This window comes from Haliaeetus albicilla, chromosome 15 (assembly GCF_947461875.1).
Source record: "Haliaeetus albicilla chromosome 15, bHalAlb1.1, whole genome shotgun sequence".
In the NCBI taxonomy this organism is placed as follows: domain Eukaryota; kingdom Metazoa; phylum Chordata; class Aves; order Accipitriformes; family Accipitridae; genus Haliaeetus; species Haliaeetus albicilla.
The window spans coordinates 18,480,261-18,499,685 of record NC_091497.1 but is presented as its reverse complement, the minus strand read 5'-3'; the positions used below and the strand labels follow the sequence as shown (position 1 = coordinate 18,499,685).

General features: G+C 35.1%; 1 protein-coding gene across 17 annotated transcripts in view; it reads right to left on the bottom strand.

Moving 5' to 3' along the window:
• The window catches only part of MYCBP2 (MYC binding protein 2), a 201,252-nt gene that overhangs the window by 72,764 nt on the left and 109,063 nt on the right, over positions 1-19,425 (bottom strand). For all 17 annotated transcript variants that reach the window (XM_069802496.1, XM_069802497.1, XM_069802498.1 and 14 more), the window contains 10 exons: positions 18,202-18,420; positions 16,536-16,761; positions 16,071-16,189; positions 12,966-13,053; positions 9,227-9,279; positions 7,764-7,936; positions 7,278-7,422; positions 5,190-5,402; positions 2,432-2,487; positions 1,862-1,977 (listed from right to left, as the gene is read on the bottom strand). In XM_069802496.1, coding sequence (XP_069658597.1) covers positions 1,862-1,977; positions 2,432-2,487; positions 5,190-5,402; positions 7,278-7,422; positions 7,764-7,936; positions 9,227-9,279; positions 12,966-13,053; positions 16,071-16,189; positions 16,536-16,761; positions 18,202-18,420 — 1,408 coding nt within the window. The remainder of the gene's footprint in view (positions 1-1,861; positions 1,978-2,431; positions 2,488-5,189; positions 5,403-7,277; positions 7,423-7,763; positions 7,937-9,226; positions 9,280-12,965; positions 13,054-16,070; positions 16,190-16,535; positions 16,762-18,201; positions 18,421-19,425) is intronic.

The following is a 19,425-nucleotide window of genomic DNA, read 5'->3' as shown; positions in this document are numbered from 1 at the left end:
GCAGGGCTATGTTTCAAGGAATAGTGAACACAGAAGAGTTTGATGTTTGAGGGGGCAAGTGAAAGATCCTGGAGAGGCAATAGCTTATGCATGCTGTACTGCTGCAGATGCTAATCGCAAAATGTGAAAAAAAAGATAAAAGTCTTAAAAACCAAGTTACGCAACCAGAAAAGGCCTGTAATGTAAACAGCCAGCATCTTTAATTAACAACACTGTTATAAACCCAGAAAGTACCAGAAAATATTTCAACATAGTAACATTCTCAGATTGTGAAGAAAAATATATGTAAAGAAACAGTTCAAACTTTGGTAACAGATGGATGTAACTTGAGTAATAATCTTAAAAAGAAAGTCTCAGCAATCACTGTTAAAGCCAAACTACAAATTAATGGTCTCAGTAGATCTTTTTGGGTTTTTTTTGTTTCATTTTACAGGGTGACCCTTTGAAGAGCAACAACTTGAAAAGAAGCAGCCAGACCTAGTGGTAAAACTGTTGGTTTCAGTAACATTTTTTTAAACAAGTGTGGAAGTAACAGAAGGAATCTAGAAGTACCAAGAACATCAAAGGCTTGAAACAGAGGAGAAACTAAGTGCTACCAGTACTTAAGCAGTTAAAAGCTGACAGAATTATGGGTCAAGCATAGGTATATGAAAGCTTGAGAGGGGATAGTAAGATACTATGATTGAACCAGAACAGAAGTTATATTGAAGAAGAATAGCATAGATAAGTATTAGAGTATACTCACACTTGTTTAATAACCAAGGTCAACAACTGTATTCTAGCATTTCTAAAAGTTAACCCTACACAATGACTGAGGATGGTAGAATCCATGTAAAAATAGCAGCTGATTCGAACTACAGTGTAAAACTTGTCTCCAGGGATGGCAGACTGGAAAAATTACAACTGAGTGCACTGGAGGCTCCTATGAAGGAAAATGTTCCTGTTTCAGGAACAAAGATAAGATTCATAAAAGATCATTAATGGTTATCTTCTGTAGGTAGCACAACACGGAGCATCCCATTCCAATCCTATGTGAAATATGTGTGTTTGTATTTCTGAGTACCACTTTATGTATTTACAAAAGGTGCTGTACAGTATTGGGAAAGAGGAACTGCTGGTGCTGGCGAACTCATTAAACCCTCCTATCAGATCTGGGCTTAACTACAATGCCTTCAATCTCTCTACTACCATCTTCACCATACCACCACTAAGACTAACAAGAGAGTATTGAAGATACAGACTTTTTTTGGGAGGGGGAATCTTTCCACCACATGCTATAGTATCTCATAATATATTCCCAAGGACCAGCAAGACAACTAAAAGATTTTCAGCATGGAAGAAACCCAAACGATCTAAAAATTAGTACAAATAATTGATACTTAGGGTAGGGTATCAGTTAAGACAACACTTTCTCAATTCTTCACAAAAGAAATTACATTATTTACTCTTGCACGGTCAGGAACACTTTCCGCTTTCCTTAGGTTCCTCAGTGTTTTTTGTTTGTTTGTTTGTTTTTCCACCTTTAACTATACATCTCTGTCACTCTCAGCTGAAACAAGACATTTTTCTTGCAACAATGAGAGTAGGTAATAAGATACTCTATTAATCTGGTAGTCTAACCACATTATAAATACGTGATTTGCCACATATGTCCCTATTTCCATAACAGAACAGCTGTTGTCTTTTTTCTCTTTTGAGAAAGAAGAGAGAATTAGATAGAAGGCTTCTGAACCAAAACTTGGGTGCTAAGTTTTGCTATGAACTGTAATAATAAATCTTAGGAGCACCAAGACATACATTTATCAGTATACAAAGTGGATTTAATATAAATTTATGCTTAAGTATAGTGAAAATTAAGTACCTATTTCAATGCCATCTATAGTAACATGAATGGTATAGAGACCAACAGCTCCAGGAGTCCAGTTTGCACAGTATGTACCATCATTATTGACTCTGATCAACATGTTTTCACTGGGTCTAGGCATAAAAAAAAACCAAAACCAAAAACAATTGAAATCATTAAACAATTATTATCTTTCTGGAAATCATCTGTAATACTTAGTTTGAAAACTATTTTTTCTGTCAGATAATCTAAATACCTTTTTCCCCCATGTACATCCCCCAATGTACGAACCCCATATTATTTATTATGAAGTTATAACCCTCTGACACATTTATTTATAGCAAATGATCAAAGAACACCTTCAGAGAGTAGATAATATGAATAAGGAATCAACATTAGAACAATTAAGAATGAAGGATCTTAAACTAAATCTCTAAATTTAAGAAAAAAATATAATAATACACAATTTTTATAGTGTTTCTACCCTCAGACAAGATTACCTGGCAGTGAAGGCTTGTGAGTCTGGGTGTAAGCAGAAGTGACAGGACATGCTAAGTCCCTAATAAAAAGTTATTTTTTAATGTTTACCTCTTTGGTGTTGGTGAAGCAAAGCGTAGTTCTTCAAAAGAATAATTTTCATATGCCTACAAACAAATTAAATTCAACAAACATAAAATCAACAGTTACCAGTTATACTACGGTCATGAATAAAAGAAAGCAGAGTATTTTCTCAAAGAACACACTAATCTAACTTCACACTTACCAGAAGCATCGATCAGGGAACAAGAAACAAACTCCAAAACACAGAAACACAGACATATATATACACACGAAAAAAGTATCTTCACTTTCTCTTTAAATTGCCATTATTTAGATAATAAAGATAGCTATTGCTAACAAAAACCTTCGTTCACAGTCAAGTCTTTGAATCTCTTCTAATCTCACTTGTATAGAAAGCCTTTGAATGCAGGTAGTGTCTTGAAGACCATGTGAAGATAAGAAAGCAGATGTTGCAGGTCAAAAAATGCAAATCAGCCCAGTGGATTCATCAATGGAATTTTGGATCCTCTTTCTTTCTACTCAAAGTGAAGAAGAAATTCCCTCTGTATTGAGGTGATATTTCCATTGATTCCCACTACAAAAAAACCTGGTTCACTTTCACAGATTCTTGTGAAATAACTGCACTGATAAGGCCCATAGGAAGTGAATAATGATAGTCCTAGAACTGCACGAAGTACCTCATCAAGAATCTTGCTGGGCTGCAATGGTTGCTGAGTTATCAGATTCCCGTGTTAAATCAAAAACAACAGGGGAAGAAGAGGTGAGATAAGAACATTTGAACATTCATGCAGATCAGCCATTTTGGGTCTCTATACAAGGATATAGTTTTGGGTATCAGTGCCCCAAACATGTCATGATTTGTTGTCACGAAGTAAGAAGCTAGAGTTTCTAATCATATTTGGATGTTTCTATCAAGTACTGATACAACATGCAGGCTGGTATAAAACAAAAAGGACTAGGGACATCTGCATTTTACACTGAAATGAGTGCGCTCAGTAATGCAGGGAGGGAAGTAGAAGAGAATATTTACACTTTCTTGAATCAGAAAAGTTGTTAACAAGCTAATCAAATACAGCAGGTAAGACATTTGCATCTCCTAGAATGTCAGACAGTCTTTAATTTAAGCAGTAAAATATCAGCTATCTTCTGAATGAAAAAAAAAAAAAGTCAAAGTTTTGGATGGCAAAGACTCAATCTGAAAGGAAACTCTGGAAGATTCCCCAAGAAATGTGTTAAATGTAGAAGTCAAGCATGTTTCAACAAGAAGAGACAGACACTTTTTGTATTTTACCTTGGTGTGTGTCTTTCACTTTTTAACTTTTATCTTTACAAAGATTTGTACTATTATTATTTATTCAGACAACTTTAAATGAACACCTGTGTTTTCATTTTATCCTAGCATGATTCAATTAAAAAATGATTACATGTTAACCAGCTAACATCAAGCATTCCTCACTCAAAGGGTCCATCAAATCTAGAAACAAATTTGTAGACACCCTGCACTTGCTCCACCATCATTTACTCCAGAGTATTGAATGCGTTGCAAGATGTGCCACCATAACGGTTGCATTAGCAGATTTGACACCTATTACCGGAAAAGAAGCAGCAGGTACCAGTGGCCAATGGTTATCAGAAATTGCATCTGGGTTCCAACTTTGAATAAATAATGTATTTTTCCCCCCCCTCAAGTCACTGGTAAAATTACCAAGTAGCATCAAGCCAAGAAGTGATCTTTGCAGTACCCCAAATAAAAAAAAAAAAACCAAAACAACAAACAAGCTAATCACACTTGTCTCCTTGATATACACTCCCTGGCTGTAAATACCTTTTCAGACATGTGATTTAACAAGTTTTTAAAGCATCTGTTGCACACCATACTGATTTCATAGTTCTTTCATTGATCCATTAAGACACTATTTAGTAGCCAGTTACGCTATTTACATATAGCTACTGTAGCACTATCCTCTGCAGAAAACAAACTTGTACCCTCTAAAAGATGCTAGTTTGGTGATTTTTCCCCCTCTAAAACATGCTAGTTTGCTGATTTCTCCCCTCCGTAAATCCATACTGATTATACCAAGTCTTATCCTTCTCTAAATCCTGATTAATGAGGTCTTATTAAGTCATCCAACCACTAGTTATACACATCATGTCACGTCTCTTAACTGGGTCAATATGTTACATATATGTAAACTTATCACAGGTGTTAAATATATTCAAATCAATACTAACTGCTCAGTTTTCACCTCTTTAAAAACTGTTCGTGGCAAAGTCTCTGAGGTGATCCATTTGACAATGGCTAATTTCAACAGATGCTGTTTAATATTTATGCATTGATACACAAATCATTTGTATGACCTTTTTACTATGCTGAGCTCTGATTTTTGTTCTATGTTCACCAGTTCTAGTTTTTAATACAGCTTCACTGCAACACTCCAACTCCATATGGATACATTGGTTTGGCTTCCCCTCCACCATTCCAGTAGCTGTTTTCATTTCTCCTGAGTGACTCAGACTAGTTTGTTAATCAGTGTAATCAAAATCAAAGACAACTTTTCTTTTTAAATGCTAATCCAGTTTATAACTGCTTTAGAGATCAGGCAATTGGCCCTTTTGATGTATCTAGTTTTCTGCTGGACTTAAATATAATCAAAGTAATTTGTAATTAATGTAGTTTTACATTCTGACCAAACTAAAATGTACTTTTTTCCTTCTCCTTTGCACTCCTTTACACACTTTGAATCCTGAATTTTATAGTTATATTGCTAAATTGACAGTAATTTACCTTCATCATTGTAATAGCAATATATCGAGCTTCTTTCACTATCATTGGCTCATAGGAAGAATCAAGCTTTGGTGAAGGAAGTCCTCCAAAGGTCATATCGCTGCTAGGGGAAGCAGCTGTTGCAGGACTCCCTGGTATCCGTTGCACCTTTTTAACTTGTTCTTGTTGCAAAGATGTTTTTTTCTGAGAAACAGGAATAGCTTTGACTTCTACCTGCAATAAGACATGCAATACAGAACATGATTTAGGGAGAAGACACACACACACACATTCTTTTATATCTGATAAGTTACAGCAACAAAGTGCTTAGAGTACTCACTATAAATCCAGCTGTGTCAAATACCTATGCGTCTACACTGAACAATTTGCAAAGCCAAGCACAGCACCTCTGAAAAATGTATACGTACAGGAGAGAAGCACTCAAATGACTTGGCACATGATCACTAAGGGCCAGTGTCAGTTCTGCCAGTCCCAGACCACTCCCTGGGAAGCAGCACATAGTCTGGTATGCCTAGCTAAGATTTCCTACAACACAAAATGCTATGAAGTAGGAAGAGAGCCTTCCAAATGAGCGCACGGGTTTCAGAGTGAATCATCGGCCCCTGCTAGATCTGGATCAGCAGTGGCCAGATTGGATCTTGGCTAGCTTTGCCACCCTACTGCATCAGCACTGTACATTTATACTGTGCTCTTTAATGCATATTTTAACTGACTTTTTTTTCCCTCGAGGTACCACAAACCTCCATTAGTACAGGTAACATAGCTGTACCTGGTTTTGTGAGGAATAACAGACTATCTGGAAAATAAGTATGCATCACTCATCCTAAATCTGCAGTAAAGTATGTTTAAATACTGCACATTTCATGCACTGTTTTATCAAAATTTTACTTTATTTACTGGAAGTTACATATCAGTGCATTGCACACTGAATGAGTCCAACAGAATAGTTAAATTGAATTAAGATTTTCGTTACTTTAATATATTTGTGAAGAAAAACAATAATTTAATAAGAAATCCAGCAATAATTTTGATGATGATATTTTGACATATCCTTTTCCTGATTGATAGAATAAAATCACTAAAGAGTTTTCTACTTCCTGTCACAAATTTAAGTCAGTAACCACACATATAAATTTCATTCAAGCTATGTTTGTGACTAAGCTGATTCTTGTATTACTGTTGTACTCACTGTTCATTAATGAGTTTACAGCTCACTGTAAGATAACTCAATTATTATATCCTATACAAAGAACATCTGAGAACTCTTATCACAGGAATTATGCATTTGTAAAAGGTACTTCATCTACTTTTGGGCTTGAACAAAACCAACTACTCCACAGTAATAGTGGGCTTTAAAACATAGATGTAACCTGATTAGAACTATGTAAAACCAATTTTGTATTCAATTTGTTCTGTTTGCATGCTTCACTACTTCAAATCAAGCAGCCAACTTTTACAACGTATCACATAGGTTTTACTCCAAAGTGTGCAAATATTTTCCAAGTCTACCTGAGGCTGTCATGAAGACTTCCTTTACAGTACTTCAACAACAACAAAAATTTTTAAAAATCAGTGATTAACTGAAGAGGCTGAAGTAAAACCCAAGAAACCCAGACCTTGCCAGTTATCTTATTAATTTCAAAGACTACAGGAACTTCCAAATATTAGAAACAGAAAAGGGGGAAATGCTGTTCTACTCTAAAATAAAGTGACTATAAAGGGGTCCATCAATGTGCTTCTGATTCTTTTTTCCATCACTTCAATTTATAATACTTTTTCCTGGCTTACAAGTTAAAAAACGGATTCTTGTCACCTTACACATCACCACCATCAAACACCGCCTACAACTGATTATTTCCACAACTACACATGTATAGCCCATTACAGACAAGATATAAATGGCATGAAATGGTGTTGGCATAATCAGAATTTGATAATCTTGTGTATTTAGAGGTAAGAAAGTCTGACTACACTGAATTTATGAATGCCACTTTCTGCCCTATACAAGAGTATTCTGTGGAATATCTACAACAAATACTAAAAGATAGCATGATGAAGTATAAGAACAGCCAAGATTACAATAGTTACCTTCATATTAGGAACATGAACAACATCTCCATACTGGTCTTTTGTTTGTACTGTAATAACAGTTGGCCAGCCACATCGAATGTCATCCTTATTCAAAATCAATGATGTTTTTTGAGGATCAGCATATGAATCTGGCTGAAGCCACCTATAGCAAAGAAAAACACCTGACATTAAAATTTCTTATAGCCCCCCAAAAGATAAATTCTTACTCTGTACAAACATGACTTCCAGCTAAGAAAGAATGCAGAAAGTCTGAATACATAAATGCTTTTACCTAATAAATTAATAGAAACAATACGGCTATACAGTTTTACTTAACGAATATTTGATGTAAGTATTAAAGTTCTACAGCTAGTTGTATAGACAAGCAACAGTGCACAGGTTTTAAAATTTAGCAGATAACTACACATTTTCTATTTTTCTGCAAAGCTTAAACATTACAACTATGAAGTAATGGGTTTATTCATGCAGCACACAAACTTTTACCTTGCAAGTCGTCCACCACTCGATCCTGGTACACAAGCAATGAAATCCTCCAGAAATGACTGCTCATTGCTTTGTACCTGCAGTGGAAGATTTCCTTCGAGAGCTTCCAAAATGGTTGGTGAGTGAGATAGTGCCAAGCCTTTCCCAAGAATGCCGGAATGAGATTTGCACACCTTTTTTTTTTTTTTTTTTTTTTTTTCAGAGGTTGAGGTGAGGGTGAAAGGATGGAGACATAAAACAGCTTTTCAGTATCTTACATGTAGACACTTTACCATAACATGACAGAATTGGTAAAGACATTTCGGGCATTAAAAACTATTCAAGGAGGAGAAGAGTAGATAAACTTTATTCTGGCGAAAGTTTAAACAAAAAAAGTCAGCTCCGTCTATAAAACAATAATTTACATCAAAAGAAATTAAATGAGCTTGAGTTGAGGGAGATTTTTTGGAGGAAAGAATAAGGTAACATGAACTTTCATGTTAAGAGTATCCTAAACTGCTGAATTGTGAATGAAGAAAGCCATTCTGAAAATGTGACCAATGAGCACGTTCCAAAAGAAAACAAAAGGTGAGAGATGTAACTTACAGAAAGGCAGATCTCAAAGAAAGATATTTTTGGGTAAGACAAAGGAAAAGAAATCCCTTTGCAAGAAGGGAAGGAAGGTGGAAATATGCATCAAATACTGAACAGACAGGACTAAAATCAAAAGTGAATCCATTACTTGCATGCACACTCCTAGCTCACTTTTTGAATTAGAACACAGTGGGTCCAAGAACAGATTGCTGAAAAATATTTCTTCCAAGGAACATCTGATTCCTCCTAGACAGTTTCTGTTTACTATTCTGTCATCTAAGGCCTATGCAATGGTGTCATACTGTAGCACTGATGTTTTTCCAGTAAGTACTGTGAAAACTGAATTTCAGAACAGTTGCCCTGAAGATCATTAGGAAAGAGAGAGAACGTGAAAACTCCTTTTTCACTGTTCATCATCAGCTAGGGGCTATAAATACGGAGTTACTGACCAGCATTAGCTACCATCACAACAAACAAAATACCATCATCAAACCAGAACAACTGCAATCATATTATTTGGGAACTTATAAACGTTACTGCTCAGCTGAAAATGTTTTTCTGCAATTACAAACACATGAAGGATTAATTTTGGTAATATTTAAAATTCGCTAAATAGTGCAACTTAAGCCAAACAGATATTTTGAAACATACCTGGTTATCTAGCTTTCTGTGTGATATTTTATGCATTTTTTTCTAACCGGATTTATTATAAAAAAAGATTTAATGTAAATACTAAACTTCTGTAAGATGTTCTTAAACTGTTTTATAACCAGCTGGATTCCCTTCTATTACAGAAACCTCACAAGTGATTTTTCTCCTAAAGCAGTCAAAAAGTTTCAATGCAATTATGTGCTTAAGTATGTTGCAATGGATAAAAAGCCGCAGTATACCTGTAAGGCAGCCTCTTCGAGTATCTCAAGATCTTCTTCAAATTCATTACCTGCTGTAAAAATATAAACACATATTTTTCATAACAATAATATTGACATTTATCTCTGCATTATGGAATGTGAAATTCAATTCTGTTTAGTGAAGCCTTTTATATTCCAAAATTTAGGTTTGCATGATGATGTGTAATATTGTTTAACCAGCAGCTGAAAGATTAATATTTTCAAGTAACACAGTAAACATGCAGTACTGTGTAGTTCAGTGCACGAGCAAATAAACAATATACATTACACAAAACAAAAATTTGGTACTTCTCTTCTTATCTCCAAGACAGTATGTATGGCAAATCTTTGGATGTGACTGGATACTTTCAGAAAAAGATTTTGGGAGGTCAAGATGGTTTCTGGGAAGCAGTACCTATGAGTATGCACCAGCTGCTCCCTTTTAAGAGCTTACCCTAGTAACAGTATTTGAAAACCTGATAAACTCTGCACAATTTTGTAAATTATGATTCCTCCTAAAACATAAAACTCAAATACATTCTATTATACGATATTTCTTTCTCACAAATACAACTCAAAAGTCTGATTCCAGGGTGACCAGAATTGCCAAACACAGTCTTTTAACAGAAAAGTAAAACAGATAAGGTTACCATATTTCTACTCTCTCTCTCAAAAACATGTCAGGCAATTCTACTAGTCAGAAGAGAGAAAGAGAAATGAGAAGAATCACATCCTAAGGCATTTTTAAAATTCAAAGAAAGATAGATATATAAAAACTCTGCTCTCAGAAATAACTTCGACCAAATTTGAAACAATTAAGTAATAATGTTAAATACATCGATCAATTCCACATTGCTGTTTCAGTTAGATCTTTGTCACAGACCAGATCTCTCTCTTGGGAAGTATCATCTTAAATTTAAGTCTTGGAGAACTGGCAAGGAGGAATTGTGATCTTTTGAACATGATAACTCTAACAGTATTGGGTGTACTTTCAGAGATAAAGTTTTCCTAATACATGAAGGAATCACTGTCTGGTCCATGTTCTGTTGGAGCAAAAAAGGCTAAACCTTCTTTGATGTTCTTTCAAAACACTTTTTTTCCTAATGGTTCTAGAGGAATAGTTATACAAGTATTTGGCTATTTGTATACAGAATATACCCACTACAACAATTACTAAAAAGCAAGGTACCTCTTTGTGAAGGACAACCTCCTTAAATTCAGTACACCAAGATAAATCATGCAAATAAAGCTGAAGATGGAGGGGTCCTACAAGGATACCAATAACAACCAGTAACTCTGATTTGAAGACAGTTCAATCATTCTATTTTCCTTGACAGAAAGTTTGTGAAGTCTCTGATTGTCTTCATTGAAATCACCACATATTAAGAGCACTTAGTTGGATCCAGAGGTCTAAAGAGTATCTGGGAAGTGGAGCAGGATTGACTTCGCCTAGTTTTGGGCAGTGACGCATGAGATAATGAGCTCAGACTTAGGTATTACAAGGTACCTTTATAGCAAATGGAGGAGAAACAGGCTCCTCCTTTGTGTGATTAGTTTAATTTTTCTTACATCTTCATCTTAGGACGACATGAACCATTCCCTGAAGATGTCTAAATTAACTCTAAAAGAAGGTTAGAGCTACTAGCTTAGATATAGATACCTCACTTCTAAATGCCAAAGTTCAGGCATTGTAAATTAAGTTGCTAATTATTTTGTAGGGTGAGCCTTTTTTTTATGTTACCTTCTTTAGCCTGTATACAACCACACACAGAACAAAGGTAAAATTGTAGAAATTATAAAATAAAGTATGAAAAGTCTAATAAAAAGGGCCTTTCTGGGTGTACGTATTACAAGACAGTCTTTTATATGATTATATAGGTTTTTCTTAAAGGACACTCCATTCCATGAATAAGATGATACTGCTCTGCAGGCAAGCAATAGCAGTAATACAGTATTTTTTAAGACACCATATCACTTGCAGCAAAAGTTAGAAGATACGTAATCTAGAATGCAGAAAAAGAAAAAATTGTCTGATACTAAGGCATGTAAATGTTGCTCTAGAAAACCAAATTTTTACCTCTTTTTCTGCCACACTGTTTTTCTGAGACACCAAGCAAAACACTTAAACAAAGCAAAATTACAGACAACTGAAAACCATCTACAAACGGCTGCACAGTGGTTTCCATTTGCAAATAATACCACTGCAGCTTATAATTCATCAGTTTTGTTTATTCACAGGGTCCAGTAGTCTTGTAGAGAAACAATACACACTGATATCATTAGCATTGTAATATTAACAGCAACACTAACAGACTTGGCTGAAGTCCTTGAGTTGGTGTTAGGTGAACGGTCAGATAAATCAATTGGAATTACGTCAGTAATCAGGAAACTCTTTACAGCAATACACCTATGCCTCCTCTCTTGCAGATCATACACAACCACTTTTATAGGTGGCTGAGACTGCATAGGTAACTTAACTGCACACTTTATTTCAAACTCCTATCTGAAAGCATATAAAGCCAACCTATGTACAACCGACTTTCCCTTCTTGTTTTAGACATTCAAAATTAGAATGAAACAAAAAACCTCTTTAGACAGAAGTACAAAGTTTTAGAAAACCTGAGAAATTAGGTTAAAAGCATTTCAATTTCAGCTTTTTTCTTTTTTTTTGCATAGGAGAACAGCAGGATAAATGGGTGCTAGGGAAGTCAACAAAACTAGGGAGTTAATGCGGCTGTTTGGAGAATAAGAGAAGAGAACACTATTTAAACTATAGAATTGCCTGTACTTTTGAGAGAGAAATACAGATCTACCAGTGCAATTGAGGTGCCTATTTACAACATAAAGTAAGAAATTTGCACATTCAAATACACAAGCAAAATACCAAGTTAAAAAATTCAAATTAGGTTTTGTGCTTATAATTGCATACTGATCAACGCCCTCCTGTTCAATAATACACGCTTCCGGTCTCATTAACAATATTTGAGCTCTTGTTTGTGCTCCTAAATTAAAATGATCAAAAAGATATCCTATTCTAGTTTATGAGCCTGGTTCTGCTATACACTAATGTTAATTAGGAGAAAATGCTATTACACAGAATATGGCTACATCATTAGAAGTTCTAGTTCAATCTCCATATCCCTTAATTTTCATAAACTCATATTTTTACTTACATTTTAAATTGCATTTGGGCTACTATAAAGTTTTATTTGCTGCATCTGCTGTAAAAGTATGTATTTTTTTTGTAACTGTAAAAAAAACAACCCTACAGCAGAAATATTTTAGGCTATAAAGTCTACAGATGCAGTGGTCACTTTCAATTTTAAACAAGTAATTTTAAATTTTGCAATTCAATGCTGCAGGTATTTTTCATTCAGAAAGGTGTGGAGTGCAGGAAGAAAAAACAGTGAAAGAGAAATACAAATAAGATACCTGCACATCTGTGAAGTACCACGAGGAAACTGTAGGACATAGCTCGTACACTGATACACTACCTGTGGATGGGGTGAGTTGGTTCAGATTTAAATAACCAGGTTTCCCTCCTCCCCATACACAAATGAAGGGAACAGTGTAAGCAGCAAACACCACCATTTTATTATTTTGATTAATTCAGTTTTATGAATCAATTTTGTACTATTATCTCTAACTATAAGCAACATTAAGACTTAAAGGTAGTATTAATTCACAATACCAGAAACAATGATGAAATAACAAAGTATATTCTTTGTGTAGGACTTACCAATAGGAAGAGCTAGATCTTTCTTCATCAGAGCTGCTGCACATGATCCTCCTAAATTTGCCAATTCTTTCTCCAGCTGAATAATACCCTTCAAATTGAAACAAATTATAAAACAAAAATAGTGTCTCAGAAAATAGGACAATGAATATGTTTCCCTGACAAAGCTTTATCCTAAGAGATATTAATTATGTGTTCCAGTTTGAAGTTTCTCAGTGATACACTACTTGCTGTACAGATACTGTCATGTTTTGCTGTGACATGGGCCAGTGTACCAAAATTTTTAGAACAATTTCAACTTAGTAAGAGTATTAATAAACGGGTTACCATACTTCTGGTAGCCTAGTAAGAACATCTGAAGATGATAATTGTCTTTTGTCTGTAACGTTAAAGAGAAAGAAAACTTCCTAATACAAAAAAAAAAATCTACCGATACATATTCAGATTGCAAAGCAATGCCTCTTCTAAGCTGTATGTACCATGGATACCACACAAGCTCACATTCCCATCTTGTTTAAAGGTAGTACTGTTCATAACTTTTTTCCTCTTCCCTTTCTCTAGTTAGAGAGGCAAGGATAGGAAAAAGATTCCAGAATTTCTCTTTCTCCATTTTAAATCCTGGGAGATGCCCTTGACAGTTTCTCCCTTCTACTTGTGCTGGAAAGTTATTTCTTCCCATTGACGTTGCTGTTCTAGGGAATAAGACGACTCCCTCTCTCCCACCAGACTTGTCACTGAAAACACAGGAGAATCTCTCCATCAGTATCTTTCAACCTTGTTCTCAAAAAAAAAAAGAACAGACCACCCACACGTTTTCAAAATACATGGAGGGAAGGAGGCTGGGTGCAAGGAATGGGGGGAGAGCAGTATGGCTAGGGAGGTTGTAGCTACTTTTTTAAACCATGAAGAAAGGCATCTTATATTTTCCCTTTAACCTGTACCAGCTACATGCAAGCACAACCTCTTTAACTTTGCTTACAAAAAGGTGTTGACACTAACACCAATTTTTAAAATTTAAAGAAATCTGTGAGTGGTTCAGCACAACTCTGACAGATGCCTCTCATGGAAGAAAAAAAACCCCAAACTACCACCAAAAAACAGCGGAGGAGATGGGAAACCTCCATCTGATGGATTTTCTAGGCAAACTGACAGAAACTGGCAATATATAAAGTAGGCAAAAAAATTGTTCTTTTGGAAAGAGCCTTCAAAATCAGTAACCCTAGACTTGCCTTTTATTCTCTGAGACTCCCACGCAGACTGAAAAATCCCCAAAATGCATTTTAAACTAAACTCATGACAAACTGCATCTTTAGGACTCAAACCAGCAGGTTCTGAAATAGCAAGCAAGTAAAGATGGGAAATGTGGATCAACCCATCAGACAGTTCCCTGCTGTGTGAACATCCTTCAGGCAGAAGGCAGTTTTTGCATATATTTTGTGGATTTAATAACGAGCAGCAAAAAGCCTTCCCATTCATCAAAGCACAAATCTACAATTTTTGCAAAAATCCTAGGTTTAAACGAAGTTCAATAGTTCAACTACACCCAACTCCTCAATGCACTTGCTCACACTCAATGACATCTTCCAGTTTTTGCAGAGACGTCCCTAACAATGAATGTCATTCAATATATTATAGTTAGGTAACAGAACCAGAAGCGTGTCCTTTGGAAGGAGAATCAGATGTGCAAAAGTTAATCCCACTGACTTGAATTAGGTCTTACTGATACTTTGTTCCTTTGAGCTACAGAAAACACAGTGGTCACCAGAACATAGAGTTCTTTTTCTACCAGCGGTAACACTTGAGAAAATTGTCATCACAAAGTTCCCAAAAGAAGGAGAAACTTGCATTGTGTCCCCCATTGCTTAATCTAAGTTACTTATGGAGGCTTTAGTCCTGAGATGCAAGGTAGTTAAACACTGTAAAATTTGCTTTTCTATTTATAGAACTTTAAATTAGAGTGTTTGGGCTATAAAAAGGTATGCTTGAAAACAATTACTTGGAACTTTTCTTTAGATGATACAGTTAACATGTGGCCTGGCATGTTTTAGCACTGAGTGTCAAAAACTTGCCAGCAGCTTTGTTTGTAAATGCCTTTAAAAAATTAATGACATATATGAATCTGCATCTTTTCTTCTGCTTAAGCAAAAATTGTTATTACTCAAACACAGACTAGTTAGACTATCTATAGGATTTATAAATCTGATTTGCTGCAAACCAATAAGATCATCATAGCTAATAATCTTATGGTATGTTTTCTTATCTGATATGCTACGAAACCCCAGAGATCTCAGGTTTTGAAAACCTGAAGACATGATTTAGCTTGAGCAGAATCCAGGAATAAGATGAGGTAAATCTCCTGTGAGGGTTATAGTGTAAGCAAGATGCAGACCTTGTGAAGTTCACGTGCAGCAATAGGCCCAAAGGCTCCCAAGATAAGGGAAGGACTATTTTTCTGGAATTATTATAAAGCATATTAGGCATTTTTAGCAGTCTCTTAAAATAAGCCAAAATAAAGCACTGGCCCAAGGACTTGAAGAAATTTTATCTTCCATTTGCAACAAAGAAACAGTGGTTGAAACCACTCATGTCCTTAAATGCAAGATGAGGTGACCACTGTGCAAAATCTCAAGTAGCCTAAATGAGCACAGGATTTCCAGGGACTCTGAGGGTTCTGGTATGAGTGAACACTAGAAAAATAATGCAAGTTTGCCATCCCATAATTGGCAGTGACATTAAAATACTAATCACTGTGTATCTGAAAGCCTCAATTCTTTGGATTTCTGATGGAAGACTAGGTCAGAATTTTTGGAAATTTCATATCCCTTTGACATACTAGATAAAATCATGCTATGTATTTGCAGACTGTCACAGTCATTAAAAAAACTAAACCAAACAAAAAGCCATTCCAATAATATTCAGGTCAAAGAATTCCAAACAAATAATATCTGTAACAAAAAATGTTAAAAACTTATATGAAATTAATTTAAAAGTATTTTGCTAATGTTATTTAGTCAGAAGTGGAAATACAAATATTTTTACCAAAAAAACTGGCCTTGTAGGAGAGAATTAATAGGTGCAGCAATTGTGGCCATTTCACTTTTTCCTTACCTCATCAGATCCTGGACTAAATTCGTATCCAATTGCATAACATTTGAAACCATAAAAACAAGCCTTTTCATCCTTCACATAGTCTGATGCAGTCTCCAGAGAAAAAAGAGCTTCATTTCCTTATAGGAAGTAAAAGGAAACATAAAATAAATTAAAAAAAATAAATTAATATTTCTCCTCTTTTTGTATGCTTCTTCAACATGAGCATATATGAAACCCAGGCTTTATATAAAACATGTAAAGTAAAGCCATGAATAACACACAGATGAATACTTCAGATAAGAAACCTAATGTAAACATCATCAATTGATGTACAACCAATGGCTCATAATGACCTCTTGCCAGCTTGGACAAAGACACTACTTCAACTTTGTTTTCTAAGATAATTTTGCAGAAAATTCAATTTTTCTTCCACTATTTTAATAATTCACATTACTAGAAATTATTGAAGTATCTATTTATTACCTGGCAATACTAATACCATGGTAGGCCATCCTGAAGATCCAGAGAATTTTTTCAGTTCTATCCATGAATTAAGGTTTTCATGAACAGAAGCATGCTTTGGTCCAAATCCCAGACTTTGTGCAATTCTGACAGGAATTAGTAAACGAAGAACATCCTCTGATTGAGCAGTGCCACACTGAGTGTCAAACTCTATTGTTATCCACCTGACACATTCAGGAAAAGTCACCTAAAACAAAAGAACAGTCTAATTATGTGCAAGTTTGGGGGGGTTGTTGTTTTTTTTAAAATATTTATTTCTTCATTTCCATGTGGTTTTAACTCTTCAGGCTATGCAAGTGATTCAATTATGTAATTCTGTACAGTTGTTTTGATATGTTTTAGATTAACATTAACCTAATTTATTCTTTGAAATTCAGATATACCTGAAACATTTTATATTTACAGAATTATAATCATGCATTATAACTTATGTTCAGATGAAGTATTTGCACTTACGATACCATTTGTGATTGTTTTTAAGAACTCTGCACAGGATCATTAAAAAAGACAACCACAGAATACTACAAACATTTAACTCTCAAATACTTCCTAAAATGCAAACTTCAACAAACACATTCAATATCTGTTTTGTGCAATCCTAGAAAAGTACACAGCAGCTGAATCATACTTGTGAATATGGCCTGCAGCACAATAGCATATAGCTACAGAAATTCAAAAGCAGTAACAACTAAGCCTAAGGCTTCAGATGAGCTCCATAAACTTTCAGAACAATAATAAGCATCATTGCATCAGGAAGATCATATGATAACTACATTTTCTGCAGTGGATGTCTTGCTGTCTCACAGGACAGGAAAGTAGAATAGTGGAATAGTAATGACCTCCTGCAGCTTTTACTTGATTCCAGGTTTGCTACCTCTGGATTTACAGTCGTGGAATCAATGTGACTACAGAACTCACTATTTCAAGAACTGAAACATAGGATTTGTCTCTCAGGCTTGTCATTTATGCCTCAGCCCTTTACTCAACTAGAAGAAACACCCTTTCTCTATTGACATTGAAAAAAAAAATCTAGTTTTATTGCAATAGTCACCCATGTAAGGCATAATGATTCCTACTCAGAGTGACTTAACACAGTTAAGAGGACTTCAGAGACTTCTGCAATGCCAAATCATGGTCCAAGTGAAAGTAATTAATGAAGAATTTAAATTGGCAGACCAGCAATAGCCAGCATAGGGATCTCTGTACTATAATACATATTAATTTGACTAGAATTGACATTAGGTATTTTTACAAAGCATTGTTTTAGCATTAGGTAAGAAAGTCTGAGATATGATTAGATAATGTATACATAAAGACTTCCAACTTCTACAATCTGTAGAGAGAGCAAAGAAGCTCTGTGTGACAGTAGGAAAATCTAAGACTGAGCAAATTTAGGGACTTGCAGTAAATACCTGCATTAGGGGGTTAAAACCACACTAGTTTCCACTATACTTACTGGACAAACAGAGGTTTCTCCAGAAAGCAGTACAGGTAACTGTCTCCTATATTGGACAATATGAATTATCATCCATGGCAACAATTTTTCAGATAGTAAATGTTGACAAAACAAAACCCACACGTCAAAAGCTTTTAAGAAACTGCATGCACACTTAGAAATGGTGCTTACCTTATAGTGCGTAACACAGGCAGGTTTATAGGGATGCTCACTTTCTACAACAGCATAGTGATTGGAGGTAGTACAAGCTGAAAGCCCTTGCTCCGGTTGGTTTCCAGTGGTGCTGTCTGTAGACTGATTTGGGTTAAAAGCTGGAGGGGCATATTTCTGATTGAGAACTGCCACAGAAGGAAGTAACTGTTGTACTAGGCCAAAGACCTCAACAGCAACCTGTAACATAACACCACACACAATGACTGGGTGAAAACAATACTCACAAACTTACATTTCTCTACAATGGGTGTTTTGGATATTCTCAGAATATCACTACTTCATTCATTCATTTTCCAATCCTGCATCTACACAAACCTGACAGAAAAACATCGTTACATTAATCTCAAGTACTCCTCTTGGAGACTTGCCAAAGCTGAAACAAAAATACGTACACAACTGCTAGATACCTTCACTAAAACACCTTCTACTAAAAAGCCATAACATTAACAAGCAATAAGCATGAGTTGACAGAAAGCAAATACCATATTGAAGTCAAAATCCAGTTATACTTTGTTTTATAACAAAGTTAATATTGTTATTTTCAAATATTCAACATATTTTAATGCATGTAGTGTTAAGCATCGCTTTGTTCCCTGTAATATTTATAACATTTTCAAAGGATAGGAACACTTCTAAGGCAAAACACTTGGTTCTAAACACCAGTTCATCACAGTAACAAGGTAACTACAATTTAAAACTATTTTTAATGAAATGAATCTGCTAGATTTCAAGAGGCCAGTCCTCTTTCCTCCTCCTTTAAGGAGAAGTCAGAGGAGAGCTTACTGTTCATGAAAAAGCAATAAAAGGCAATAGTGTCTACTAGCTGAAGATTAATGACATTTGTAAATCTAATAACAAATTTCAAGAATGTTCCAGACCAGGCACATGGAAGAACGCTATCCCACTGAAAAGGTTATTTTTATTTATAGCTGACATCTTCCCATCTCCAAATTTGATGGAAATAATCTTAATTTAATGAACAGGTACCACTGCTTTAGATGTTTACTGTAAAAATAGAATTTACATAATATAAAAAAATATTTCATCCCACCAATATTCATCAATGAGTCACAAATGCAGATCCTTCTAACTTCTTGTCTCTTCCTACTGTTAAAGCCTATCATCTTTCCCTCTGCTTCCTTAAGGTGTTTTTTTCCATAATGACTTCAATTTAAGTTTAAA